The sequence below is a fragment of the Arvicanthis niloticus genome, chromosome 18, assembly GCF_011762505.2.
Source record: "Arvicanthis niloticus isolate mArvNil1 chromosome 18, mArvNil1.pat.X, whole genome shotgun sequence".
Classification (NCBI taxonomy): domain Eukaryota; kingdom Metazoa; phylum Chordata; class Mammalia; order Rodentia; family Muridae; genus Arvicanthis; species Arvicanthis niloticus.
Window position 1 is genome coordinate 12393252 of NC_047675.1, and position 13788 is coordinate 12407039.

General features: G+C 49.8%; 2 protein-coding genes across 6 annotated transcripts; both read right to left on the reverse strand.

Moving 5' to 3' along the window:
• Positions 1-252: 252 nt before the first annotated feature.
• Rad23a (RAD23 nucleotide excision repair protein A) lies at positions 253-6084 on the reverse strand. Of its 5 annotated transcripts, none has more exons than XM_076915528.1 (9): positions 5907-6084; positions 4177-4338; positions 3853-4034; positions 3661-3716; positions 3396-3523; positions 3075-3153; positions 2851-2981; positions 1072-1236; positions 253-633 (listed from the first exon to the last, which is right to left on the reverse strand). In XM_076915528.1, the coding sequence occupies exons 1-9, from the start codon at positions 5976-5978 to the stop codon at positions 514-516; spliced, it is 1095 nt and encodes a 364-aa protein (XP_076771643.1). In that variant the 5' UTR covers positions 5979-6084; the 3' UTR covers positions 253-513. The 5 variants fall into 5 exon arrangements, with proteins under 5 accessions (XP_076771643.1, XP_034378315.1, XP_076771642.1 ...); XM_034522424.2 differs by having other exon boundaries at positions 253-994; positions 1139-1236; positions 2851-2984; XM_076915527.1 differs by having other exon boundaries at positions 2851-2984.
• A 1553-nt stretch (positions 6085-7637) lies between these two features.
• Calr (calreticulin) lies at positions 7638-12758 on the reverse strand. The gene is made up of 9 exons (XM_034522481.2): positions 12450-12758; positions 11991-12092; positions 11585-11788; positions 10401-10495; positions 10104-10313; positions 9907-10020; positions 9601-9744; positions 8487-8579; positions 7638-8390 (listed from the first exon to the last, which is right to left on the reverse strand). The coding sequence occupies exons 1-9, from the start codon at positions 12538-12540 to the stop codon at positions 8193-8195; spliced, it is 1251 nt and encodes a 416-aa protein (XP_034378372.1). The 5' UTR covers positions 12541-12758; the 3' UTR covers positions 7638-8192.
• Between the last annotated feature and the right edge of the window lie 1030 nt (positions 12759-13788).

A 13788-nucleotide genomic window follows, 5' to 3' on the forward strand; every position in this document is an offset into this window, starting at 1 on the left:
AATCTCCAGTAATGAGCCAATTACCAGGGGGAGTACAGCCAAACAGACTGCTTGGTGGAAGGAGCAGCAGCCCTTCTAGGGCTGAGCTGGGACCCAAGTTTCCAGAGGGAGGAGATTCTGGGGCCCGTATCTGTGGGGCTCCTAGGTCCTTCCTTCCCCACTTGTCAGGGTGCCCACTTCACCTGTGCCCAGCTAGCTCAGACTCACAGACAGGTGTGAGAAGCTCCAGTAGGCATGAACCATTATTAGGGCTCATTTTTAAAACTTTATTCACTTCAAAACCTTTATCAGAGATGTGGTTCTGTCCTGGGGAAGGGGTGGCCGTGGCCTTCAGAACTGATGTTACCCCTTTTCCAGGCTGGAGGCCAAGGCCAGACTGGGGAGGCGGCCTTGGGCTTCTAACAGACTTACTCCAGATGGAAAGATCTGGGCCACTCCAATGGAGGATAAAAGTTTAGGGCTCCAGCTTCCCCTCATCATGGTGGAGGAAGGAGGGTTGTCCTTGGGGATGCTTCAGGGGATGGGGAAACAGGCAGGCCCCTCTCCATCTGGCTGCAGGGAGCTGGGACAGAGGCCAAGAGGGGCCCATCTGTCGCCTCCTGGTCTTGCCAACAACTTTGAGCAGGCTGGGCTCTGTTAAGAGGATGGGGACAGCTGTCTGGCCCAGGTCTTCTCGGACTGAGATGGGAACAGGGGCCACTTGAGGAGGGTGGGAAGCTGGGCTGGATGGGTTTTTTTTTTTTAATGGTTTTTGATTTTTTTTTCTTTCTCTTAAATAAACATGAATATATATATGTGTGTTTTATATATATATATATATATATACTTTTCTCTTATAAATTTCTGTGGAGTGGGGTGGGGCCTTCTAGCCTACAGCATCACTCATCATCAAAGTTCTGACTCAGGAGGAAGTTGGCAGCCAAGTTCTCATTTTTTTCACACGCGAAGTAGGCCTGGATCACCAGGCTCTCTGGAAAGCCCAGTGCCTTCAGCTGTGGGAAGATGGGCAGGGGTAAGAAGGGGGAGGTACTGGGCTGCCCACATGAATGGCTCTTCAGCCAAGCCTCTTACCCTTTCTATAGCTTCCTTCTCCTGCGGTGTCACCTGGATATAGTTCATCTGTGGGGCCTCCTCCCCTATGGCACCAGCCTCCCCCTCTACATCAGAGATGTCCGCCAGCTCCCCGGGGGGCTCATTCAACATCTGGATGAACTGCTCCTGGTGACGGCTAATTTGCTGTGAGAAGAAGAAGGGTGACAATTCACAGTCCTTGTCACCTAGGTCCCATTTTACACCCCTTGCTTATTATACCAAACTGTCAAATACTCTGAAGGTACATGCTCTTGCTAAACAGCCATGTAGCCATGAAAATAAGCTAGCTGTTCAGGCAGGGCTGAGGCCAAGGTGGGGAGATGGACATAGAGGCAAATGTCTTTAATCCCAGCACTGGGGAGGCTGAAGCAGGGGAATCAACATGAGTTTTAAGCCAGCCTAACCTACATAATGAGACTAAAAGGAAAAAAAAAAGTTCAAACCAAGTAACTGCAGATGTGCTAGCTAAGTCCCTGAGAGCTTGTGGGAGGGGCCTACTGTCCATGGTAGAGCCACATGTGGCTAAAACATAAAACCCATAAAAATGTCCTGGGATGGATCTACTGGGCGAGTCTCAGAAGAGCTCTGTGGCAAAAACAGCACAGCAAAGCTGAACTTTCTCCCTGGCAGTGGGAAGCCACAGTGGTTAATGGCAGTGCAGCTTGGGCACTTTTGTTGTGTTGCAAGGGAACCCAAGCCTCAAGCTGCTAAGAACAGCAGTTAACTAGTGAGGCACTCAGTCTGCACAGTTAACTAGTGAGGCACTCAGTCTGCACAGTTAACTAGTGAGGCACTCAGTCTGCACAGTTAACTAGTGAGGCACTCAGTCTGCACAGTTAACTAGTGAGGCACTCAGTCTGCACAGTTAACTAGTGAGGCACTCAGTCTGCACAGTTAACTAGTGAGGCACTCAGTCTGCACAGTTAACTAGTGAGGCACTCAGTCTGCACAACCTTTATGTTTTCTCTTTTTTGAGATGATCTCACAACTAGAAGGATCAAGTTCAGTGATCCTCCTGCCTCAGCTACCTAAGTGTGGGTTCAATGGTGTATACTACCACAACCAGCCATGGTACCTATTAAATACACTCTACTTGGAAATCCAAAGGTTCTGATGCACCCCTTTGCTTCTTCAGACATCTGACAATTTTCACATTAAAAAGGGCCTATTCAGCAATCTAGCCTCTAGGGGGACAGTTCATCAGGGGCCCTGTGTACAATTAAGAGGCCCAAGAAGAGGATGCCAGGACACTGGGTGAGAGAAATGATTGACATTGGGGTAGAAGCAGAGTCCTCAGGAAGACTATGACAGGCCCAAGCAATCAGAGCAGAATGGCCTGAAAACTCAAGAGATCCAGGAAATCCTTTCATAGCTCAGATGAGAGGGTCCCAGGGATCTGGTGTGATGATGCAGGTTTAGGTCACCACATAGAGGGTCAAAGTGCAGGTCAGATCAGGAAGAAGGCGAGGACTGAGAAGCAGGAAGAGAGGAGCTGCAGATAGAGCAAGAACTCGGAAGAATGCTGTGCTAGAGTCCAGGACCAGACAGAGCAGCCTGTTCTGAGCCTTTGGTGTCTTTAGTAAGTGGGTGCCGACAGCATCCACACCTCATGGAGAGCAAGATTACATGTAACCTTAGAAGTCATCAGGGAGCAGGGGCTTGGCCTGTGCTAGTTCTGCTTTCTCAGAGCAAAGCTATGTCCCTGGGTGATCCCCTAAGGAACTGTATCTGTCTCAGTTCCCTCATCCTGGGCCGCACCTGCAGGAGCTGAGGGTTTTCCTGGCCCAGCTGCTGAAGCAGAGCAGGCAGCAGCGCTGGGTTCTGCTGAATCACTTGTCGCATATTCTGGAACTGAGGCTGGTCCCGCAGGAACTCCAGGGGGCTCTCCCCTGCTATGGCAGTAAGAAGTGTGATCAGACCCCTGCAGGGACTCCTGAATCTAGACCCTGGATGCCCACAGGTATACCATCCAACCTGCTCACCTGCTTCTGTGGCCGGCTGTTCGGGTGCCTGGCTTTCCTGGACAGAACCATGTTCAGGCTCAGGGCTTCCTGGAATTCCCTGTCAGGGATCCTGCTTTTTAGTTCTTTCAAACAGACCCACTTCCCCTCTCCCAGGTGAGCAGCCTGACAGGACAGGAAGGTCTCATCCCTGCCCTCCACGTTCTCTGTCCAGCCTCTCTGGGAAGGCTTCAATGGCAACAACACTCAATACACAAAAGCCTATAGGGCACGTTCCACCTCCATTGCCTGCTGAGGCACCGAGACCTGTAGACTCCCAGGAGGCAGTGGTGGCCCCCTCACCGTGAGCAAGTACTCCACAGCTCGGTGGGGGTTGTTGTAGCTGGCCCTCAATGCGGCTACAACCCGCTCCCGCTCGTAGCCCATGGACATGATCTCAGTCAGCATCGTCTCATATTCAGAGCCAGTCACTGTGGAGGGAGCAGCAGGGCCGGGGTCACCAGAGGCACAGAAGGGCAGCTCCCAGACCCTCCCATAACCAACAAGGCTGTCAAAGGCCGATGGCTGGGGCTTCCAGTCGCCTCTGCCCTGAGGACCACCCACCCACCTAATGTGGAAGCTGCGTCTTCCTCTCGCCCGCTGCTACCTGAAGAGGGAACAGAGCTGCAAATTCAAGAGAGAGAAATCGGACCCTGGCTTCTGGTGGCTTACCCTCCCCACAAGTGCCTGGGACCACACAGGTAGGTAGTAGAAGGTGCAGGAAGACAGGGTACAGGTAAAACTACTGTCCCTTCCTTACCCAGAAATGGATTCTGGAGATGTTGTGGTGGGTGACTCCTCTGATGGGCTCTTGTCCTCTCTGCTGGTAGGTGAAGGATGAGACATGCCTGTTGCTGGGACTGGAGGGAAAGGTATGGAGGGCTCTGGGGCAGCAGTGGGTGAGGCCTCTGGGGGTGCTGGGGTACCCTGGCCAGGCTTGGCCTGTGACAACAAGAAAAAGGGCTCAGGCAGCAGCATCCCTATCAAGCCTGGACACCCTGCCCCATCACGGCTCCACCCTGCCCATGGCTAATCTCTTCTGGGCATGCAAGCTCTTTGCCAGCATCCCAGCTAATCTCCCCACCTTGGTCACCATGACAACCACAAAGTTCTTCTCATCTATATGGTATTCCTTGATGGGAACATCGTCACTCAAGATCTTGCCAGCGTAGATGAGTTTCTGTCCAGCCACAGGGAAAGCATCTCTGCCCTTCTCAGCTTCTATCTTCTCCTTGAGCACCTTCACCTAGGGTAAGGAGTACAGGTATTAAACACAGAACTTTAATAGTATGGTATGTGTGAGTGTCTATAAATAGCACTAACACTAAGATACCCCCAGTGAAGTCCAGGCATAGCTGTGAATACTTTTAATCCCAGCACTTGGGAGAGTCAAGTGGATCACTTTGAGTTAGTTCCAGGCTAGCCAGGACTAGTAAGACCCTGTTTCAAATAGAATAGAATAGAATGACCACCACAAACCCTTAGATTCCCTTCCTCCCTTTTGTTTAGAGAAAAAACTTTGCTCTCAATCCTGTGAGATTCCTATTCAATCTGGCAAGCTGACAGCAAGTCTATTACATGCCAGACACTGAAACCGTTCACTGTGTGTGTGTAATGGTAGTGGTGGTTTGAGGGATGGACCCCGAGGGCCTTATATATACTAAGTGCTCCCTCCACAAGAGCTCCAACCCGAAGCCGTTTTACAACTTGTTTTACAGAGGCCTGTGGAACAGAACAAGACACAAATCAGCCACTGTGCTCATGGAGAAGACACTGATGTGAGAAGAAAAGCAAACTTGTATTTCAGATGGCATGTGGTTGGGAAGGCAAACAGTGATGAGGAAATGAGAGGGTATATCCATCACTGGCCTCAGACAGTAACTTTGCTGGACTTATTGAGGACATCTTTCTTCCCTCCATTTTTGGAACAGGATTTTATTCTGTACTCCAGTCTGGCCTAAAACTTCATAGCCCAGACTGGCCTAGAAGTCAAGGTAATCCTCCTGTTTGGAGATTATGGACATGACTACTGTGCCTAGACTTCACTGAGGGTATACCAGTGGCCTCATAGTATGTTTTGAGACAGTTCAGAAGAGGTGGCCCACGACAGCAATATCAGTTATTTGGGAGGTTAAGAAAGATGGATCACATGAGCCCAGAAGTTCAGGACACACTGGATTAACAAGACCAGACCCCATTCTCAAAAAGTGAAACCAAACAAAAGTTCATACAGCATGTTTAGGTTGCTGTTATGTGAAACGGAAAAAAAAAAAAAAAAAAACAAAAACCTGTCACTGCCATTATTTGCTGTGACCATGGCAAAGTTCCTTAACTCCGTGGTTGTCAAAAGGGGAAAGTCAGGAGTCCCCAAACGACAACACTGTTTTGCAGATTCAGCAAGATGACACTAAAAATGCTCAATGACTGGTAAAGAATAAACGGCCAACAAACACGGACCACCAAAACTATTAAGATTAAGACCATTTATTATCATCATCATTGTAGTCACCAGTCGGCACCTCTTGGGCACTGACGGCAAACTCTGCCACCTGGACAGCTTGCAGGCTGGGAACGCAGAGCCCGCAGCTGACACCGGAGCCGGACCTGGGAACTCCCTGGGACTGGCCCAGGAACAGCGCCCGAGCCGCCGGGGCAGGGCAGGGCCGATCGGGGGGGATCCGAGGAGATCGGGCAACTGGGGGAGGGCAGGGCCCGGCCGCGCCGTCCTCTCCGCCCCTCCCGTTGGATCCCGGCCTCCCTGCCCCCACCCACCCCGGCACCCGGTCGCTCCCGCCCCCGGGCTCCGGCCCGCACCGTCTCGTCAGGTTCCATGCGGATCTTGAAGGTCTGCTGCTGCAACGTTTTAAGTGTGATGGTGACGGCCATGGCGGGGCCGGAGCAATGCGGCAGCCCCGGGATCCTCGTACAACATGCAACTCACGCCGCCGCCATCTTAGCGCCCAGCCGCGCCGCGCCGTGCGACAAGCACTTCCGGGGCAAGTGTGCAGCGTCGGCTGATCGTCAGGGCCTGTGACACCCTTCGCGCGCCGTGACATCCTCCTTGACCTCTAGAGCATGCGCAGCAACACCTTACCTTAGACATGCGCAAACTTAGCTTTCGTGAGCTTTTGCTATGGGCACCAGCATCACGTTGTCTTGGTGACGTCATGCCTGATAACAGTGACGTCATACGCCCACAAACTGGTTTCTAGGGACCACTTTCATTAAGTTTTTAAGGTGTTCGTTGTAGATTTCTGCTCCTAAGTTATTTTTCATACATTCTGCCCGTTTCAAGTGACCCAATTCAGATCTGGTCAAACTAAAAGGAATCTAGCAGGGCACTGCCTGGAAGTGAAGTTACAATCAATCTTAAATGTACAGCAGGGCAACTATGTGACCCCATTTTCAAGGACCATCTTAATTACTAGAATAAACTTACACTTCTAGTTTGAGTCTCCTACATCTTTGTAATTAATTCTCCAATGACCAGCCTGTTTATCCAAGCATCTCAAGCACTTTCAAGGGTTTTTTATATTAAATATGTAATTCTCTCCATAAATTTCCCAACCCTTAAGGTACCTACATTTTTCGGGGGTGAGGGTTCAAGGGGTATTTTTATGAAGCCTTAGACCTCACATACCAAAAAAGTAATAAAAAAAAAAGTCAGACTCAGAAGGCTGGGCAGCTCATCAAAGGTGATTTAAGGGGCCGACACCAAGCTAAGCTCTCAGTAAACAGAACATGACAAACATCACCATCCTCTTGTGGTGCTTGCTTTACCCAATGTTTCTATCCACACCATTGATCAGGCCTGCCTCCCCTCTACTCACTTGAGCCTAGATTCCTTCAGACTTGGCAAGGGCTAGATCACAACCGCCTTCAAAGAACACAGGCTTCCTTCCTCCTGCCCATCCTTCAGCCTATTCACTAGAGATTAAATGGCAGCCTGGAAACCCAATAGTGAGCCTCTTCACTTTTTTGTGGTGGGGATGGAACCCAGGGCATGCTAGATAAGTCTCCAACTGAACTACAAAACCCAGTCCTGGGATCAATCCCTATTAGCTCAGTCCTAGAAACAAGGGCACTTGGGTGGAGTGGGTCACTTTCTCTGAACTTAGTTCCTTCAACTATAAAATGAGCTATCAGCACTCACTCCACTAAGTGGAGTTTCAATTTGCTCAGCTATCCTATGTAGTCTTAGAAATCAGGCCAAGAGATCCATCCCACGGTTAACCAAAGATGACTGAGATTTGGGTCCAAATATTTGCCCCAATGGTCACCAAGTTCTAGTCAGTTAAGTCCAGTTTGTCAATGAGGTCTGTGCTAGAATCAAAACTTACACATCTATAGGAGTTTAGGATCAAGACCCAATGGCTACTCTCCCATTTAGTTTGAGACTACAGGACAGGATACATATAAATGCACCCATGTCGTCTCTGTGGGACTCTGCTAACTCCAATGGCTGAAATACAAGCCACCAGCACCTTAAAAAGGCTACTTTTGACTCCCTGATGTACATTCTCACAGAGAAGGAGACACAATAGGGAAGACACAAAACTTAATTTAATAGAAATTTTGTTTGTAGTTCTTACACTCTCAGTGTGAGCTGTGCTAGAACTGGCTGCCCCACAAGTGGCCCAGTCCTGGGGGCAAGGGAGAAAGGGGATGAGAAGAGCCCCATTCTTCCTCAGTGCTGGGGGAAGGGAAGACACCAACCCCTTCTCCTGCCCTCCTCTGAGATCCAGGAAGGAGAGCAGATGAAATCTCAAGCCTAGGGCTTCTCCTCCACACCCCTGTTCCTAGAGTTGGAGGGCAGTAACCAAGAGATGGAGAAAGGGACAGAAGGAAAAGATGTTGATTCAAAAATGAGAAGCCAAGGGGTGAGGGCTGAAGGAGAATTAAAGACAAACACCAGTAAAAAAAAGGGGGGAAGGGTAATGGGGGAGGCAGGGGAACAAAATCAGAATCCACCCCAGATCTGAACCTGCCTGAAAAAAAATGAAAAGTTCTTGAGTCTCATAGAGACATTATTGGGAGCAGCCAGCTCTGCGGCGGGGTGTTCAGGCCTCAGTCCAGCCCTGGAGGCAGGTGGTGTGGCCTCTACAGCTCATCCTTGGCTTGGCCAGTGGCATCCTCCTCATCTTCCTCCTTTTCATCCTCTTCATCTTCATCTTCATCTCTGTCATCCTCATCCTCTTTATCCTCAGCCTCTTCTTCCTCTTTACGCTTCTTGTCTTCTTCTTCTTCCTTAAGCCTCTGCTCCTCATCCTGCTTGTCCTTCATCTGCTTCTCTGCAGCCTGTGAGGACCAACCACATCTTTTAATACCTGGTTCTCACCTGCCTGCCAGTCCTCCCAGATGACCCCTAGAGTAAACAAAGGAGCTCTGACCCACCTTGGTGACACCCCACGTCTCATTGCCAAACTCTTCTGCATAGGCCTCATCATTGGTGATGAGGAAGTTGTCAAAGATTGTGCCGGACTTGACCTGGGAAAGAATGGAAAGACAGGTGGTCAACAGTGATGTCTGGCAGCCCTGGTTCTAGAGAGGCCTCTATTCCTAGCTTCTGAATCCACCAAAAAGGTGTGGGGCAGCAGGGTGTGGTAAGACATGCCTTAGACCACAACACTGAGGAAGCAGAGGCAAGACAATTTGTGGATTCCAAGCCAAGAGGATTTTAGTGAGATCATGCCCAAAAAAGGGGGGTGGGGTGGGCAAGTATGTAAGTATGTTGGTACATTAAGAAGGCAGGCAGGGAATAAAGAATTTAAGGCTGGCCAGTACATACCATACATATACCAAGACCACCCTGCCAGGCTGGGGGATGCACTGTGACACTGGGGACATTACAGTTCATAAGCCATGCTTCCAGAATTCAGACCCTAATGATCTGGACTACTGACTTCACTTTCCACACTACTCCTTCCTCTGTAAAGCAGGCATTCTGGGGACTGTTTTCAACTCATGCCAAGAACTGTCCTAGGCACAGAAAACATCAACGATAAAAACTCAGTACTTTTTCAAGTCTTATTTTGTTATGCAGCCAGGGCGGGCAGTAAGTAGAGCTGTAACTGGGTGAACTGAGCTGATTTTGCAGGGGCAAAGGACTCAGCACATGCCAAGTAGCCCTGCAGAAAGGTGCTCAGTAGGGCCAGAAACAGCTCAGCAAATAAAGGCACTTGGTTGCCAAGCTTTTTTTAATCACTAGAGCTGATTCCCAGAACTCACATGGTGAAGAGAACCAACTTCTCTAATAAGTTTTCCTCTGACCTCTGTATGCCCACACACATAAAAATGCTTTAATAACAATAAACTAACTTACTCATGTTAGTAAAAAAAAAAAAAAAAAAAAAAAAAAAGAAAAAATAGGAAACACTTCATTAATCAGAACTATTTTAGAACTGAACACCTTGGGGTTGGTGCCTCTGGCTGTTCTTCCCTCCAGATCAACCTGTATGATCCTGACTGCTTGAGGTCTGCCAGGAACCTTGTCTTTCCTATGTCTCACCTGCCAGAGATCTAGGCCCAGTACAGCAAAACTATCATAGGCATAGATATTCGCATCGGGGGAGTATTCAGGATTGTCAATTTCTGGGTGTATCCAAGTACCCTTGTAATCTGGGTTGTCAATCTGCCGTGGCTTCCACTCGCCCTGTAGAAGAAAACCAGATGAATAGAGAGGCAGGCACATCTCACAGTACAAGCAACAACCCTGCCTAGCCCCAAGGCCTATCTTGTTTTGTTTCTGCAGTGCTACATTAATCACAGCACCCAAGCATCCTACCAGTGAGCCACCCCCCAACACCAAGCCTACCTTGTATTCAGGATTTTGAATCACTGGTGGTTCCCACTCTCCATCCATCTCTTCATCCCAGTCCTCAGGCTTCTTAGCATCAGGGTCAGGGATGTGCTCTGGCTTGTCCCAGTCCTAGGAGCACACATGGAGGTCAGAGTGGACCCAGGTGTCCTCCACTCTATGATGGAAGGTGGAGCTACTGTCCCAACACTAACCTCAGGCTTGGAATCTGTGGGGTCATCAATCTTGGCTCGTTCGTCCCAGTCTTCTGGCTTGGCAGCATCAGGATCCTTTATCTTCTTGGGTGGCAAAAAGTCCCAATCATCCTCCAAAGAGCCTGACTCCACCTGGCTGTTGTCAATTTTCACCTCATAGGTGTTGTCTGGCCGCACAATCAGTGTGTATAGGTGTGTGAATTCATCATCCTGAAGAGGGAAGGAGGTGAGCAGTCCCTCCCACCAGGCTGCCTAGACCTCCCATGACAGCCACTTAAATGACTACCCCAGGCACACCTTACACCGGATATCCTTGTTGATCAGCACATTCTTGCCCTTGTAGTTAAAGATGACATGAACCTTCTTGGTGCCAGGACCGCAGATGTCCGGACCTATGTATGAAGATAAGAAGATATGCAGGCTGATGGCAGGCTCTACCCCTTTGGGAAAGGAAGACCTAACCCCATCTATTTATGAGTATGTGTGTATGTTTGTATACCATGCACACACAGGAACCTGCAGAGGTCTGAAGGGGGCAGTGAAAATCAGGAGCTACTGGTTGCGTGCTGGGAACTGAACCTGAGTTGAAACCATTGAATTGTATCTCCAGCTCTTATTTTATTTTCGACAGAGGATACTGTTACATTTAACTGAAGCTGCCTTTAAAATACTTCAGTGGTCTGAATGCTGGAATTACACATGTACACTGCCATAGCTATCCAGAAATAAGGACCTGATTTTTTTTTTTTTTGAGACAGGTTCTCTACAAAGTCCTAACTGTTCAGGAACACCTGACTGCAATGCACCCATTAAAGGTATGTACTAGCCGGGCAGTACTAGCCTTTAATCCCAGCACTTGGGAGGCAGAGGCAGGTGATTTCTGAGTTCGAGGCCAGCCTGGTCTACAGAGTGAGCTCCAGGACAGGCAGGGCTACACAGAGAAACCCTGTCTCGAAAAACCAAAAAAAAAAAAAAAAAAAAAAAGTATGTACTATTACTCCAGGATCAAAGACTACAAATCTGAAAAGCTTACCATTCTAGGGCTAGTAAATGGCTCAGTGGCAAATTAGGTGCTTGCTACTATGCCTGACAATTCAAATTTGATCCTGGAACTCAGATGACAAAATTTCCAAAGTTGTCCTCTGACCTTCACACTAGCTCGCCCTATATACATACAGGAGTACCTAAAAAATATGCACACTCTTGGGAGATTTTTTTCAGTGATTTTTAGACCCTATCATTAGCACCATTTCTAAAATTAAGACACATGTAGAAAATATCATAGAAATGAACAATATAAATCTACAACTAATACAGTACACCAACTAAGAAAATAAACCCTTTAGTTGTCTCTTCAGGATAAAAATCATCATCATTCATGTGCTTTCCAAGACATGACGATCAGCACTCAGTTATAAAGGGTTTCAGTCTGCACCCACTGTCCAACCGGCAGAGGTCAGCACTGGCTGGGGGCCCCTCACCAAACATGATGTTGTATTCTGAGTCTCCATGCATGTCCTTCTGGTCCAAGCCACTCGGAAACAGCTTCACGTAGCCGCCCCCACAGTCGATATTCTGTTCATGCTTCACCGTGAACTGTACCACCAGTGTCTGGCCCTTGTTGCTGAAGGGTTCGAATTTGGCAGACAGTGCGTAAAATCGGGCATCCTGGCTTGTCTGCAGCCCTGTGATGAAATGGGACTGTCGTCAGGTGGACCCCAAATAGTCTAGACGAGAGGCACGAGAGGCATGGCTGACCTCCCCTTCCTTCTTCCCCCACCTGTCCTTGGCTCCCGTGATCCTGGGAAAAGCCCCAACAAGCTGTGTGTGCTGACTACAGCTTCCTCCAGGAAGTTGTCCTGAATCGGAGCACCCACTCCCTCTTACCTTTATCCTTCTCCTGGTCCCCGTAGAATTTGCCAGAACTGAGGACAAATTTACCAAAATCGGACTTATGTTTGGATTCGACCCAGCGGTTGGTCCAGGCATCTGAAAGGAAAAGGCATAGAGTCAGATCAGCGGGGCCATCCGCCCCCCGCCCCCATAACCAACGTCTGTCAGGAGCTACAAGGAGGTGGGGGTGGGGAGGGGGTTTCCCAACCCAACCTCGAACTTGACACCTCGATCGGCTTCAGGTCCTTGGACGAACCCTAACTCCGGGCGCGGGAAACCGCTGCGCCTTCCTCGTCCCCCAAGGACGCACAAATGGAACCGCCCGCGGCTCTAGTCCCCCCGGGGCCACAGTGTTGGCCCTCTGAACGGTAATTACATTACACACGACGAGGCAGCCGAGGGCTCGGGGCCCAGCAGCCGCTGAGGCGGCCTCGAGGCGGGCCCAGACCTTACCTCCGTCCAAGAACTGCTCTTTGAAGTAGATGGCAGGGTCTGCGGCGGCCAGGCCGAGGAGGCCAAGCAGGAGCGGCACGGAAAGGAGCATGGCGGGCCGAGGGGGCGGCGGCACACGGGCCCTTTAAAACGACCGTCAAGCAGCGGCTCTGCGGTATTGACGGACGCGGCCGCCGCTGCCCTAATTTATATGCACCTACCTCTCAACCCAACCTGACACGACCGCTGAGCCCGCCCCTCGGCCCTTTTGACTGGTTTAGACCTACAGCTGTCCCTTCTCATTGCATCCTAGTCGGCCCAGCATGTTAGGCTGTGGCTCGGAACGCTGGGATCCCAGATGGCCGATTTCTATTGGTTGCACTAAGGGCCAATGAGGGTCAACCACGCGTTGTGGGGGACGCCTCCTGGTGGGGAGGGGGCCGCGAGCCCACTCAGGCACGGTCACGTGACTGAACCTCAGCCCAACCCCGCCCTTGCTGGTGAGAGTCCCTGGCTGGCCTTGGAGTCGTTTAAAGAATCCGCGCGAGCGATGGCAGGTGTTAACCGTGCGGAACTGAGACCCGGCCTGAGCTTCGGCCTTTTCCCATCCTCTCTAGTCAGAGGGAAGAAGCAAGGCTTCTTTGCGACTTTAACGTTCCATCTATCTTGAACTTAGGGAACGCCCACCGATGGCGAGCTTTTCCTATTCAGGATAAGGTCAAGGACCAGGACCCTGGGGTTTCACTGCATTCGGGTTCCACAGTTGTTCAGGCCAGTAAAGAACCAGCTTTTGTCCTCTTGTCCGGTAGTTCCCTGGCAGCCTGTAAGACTACTGTGTGATACGATACAAGTCATTTCCCCTCTGAAATTTCAGAAGCCACCAGGGGTGACCCTGAGCTATCTGACAGAAATGCTTTTAAACCTTTTAGTGCTATCCACGGTTTGAGAGCAGGAAACACAGAGGTCTCAGAGGTGTGACTGTAAGCGTGTTTCCTAGGGTGAGAGGTAGGGTTATTATACTTTTTTTTTTTTTTTTTTTTTTTTTTTTTTTTAATCTTAAAAGGGAAAATGAAAGGAGTCACTTCTTGTGGTCTCCCACAAACGACTTAGCTTTTGCAATTAAACGGCCATAAGCAGAAGGCAAAGGGTGCCGTTTGAGGAGGAAAAAGGACACAGATGGCTATGATGATAAGCAGGACCCTCTGATCTGGAGTCCTCTGACTTAAATCATGTGACTCTGGCCAGCTCCCTGCCTGCTGCTTGGAGGAAGGACAGTACCTGTAGGGGGTGGGGGATGGAAGGTGCTTCCAAACTGAGGGATTGGGAACACTGAAACAGACTATGAACTGCTCAGAAGGTA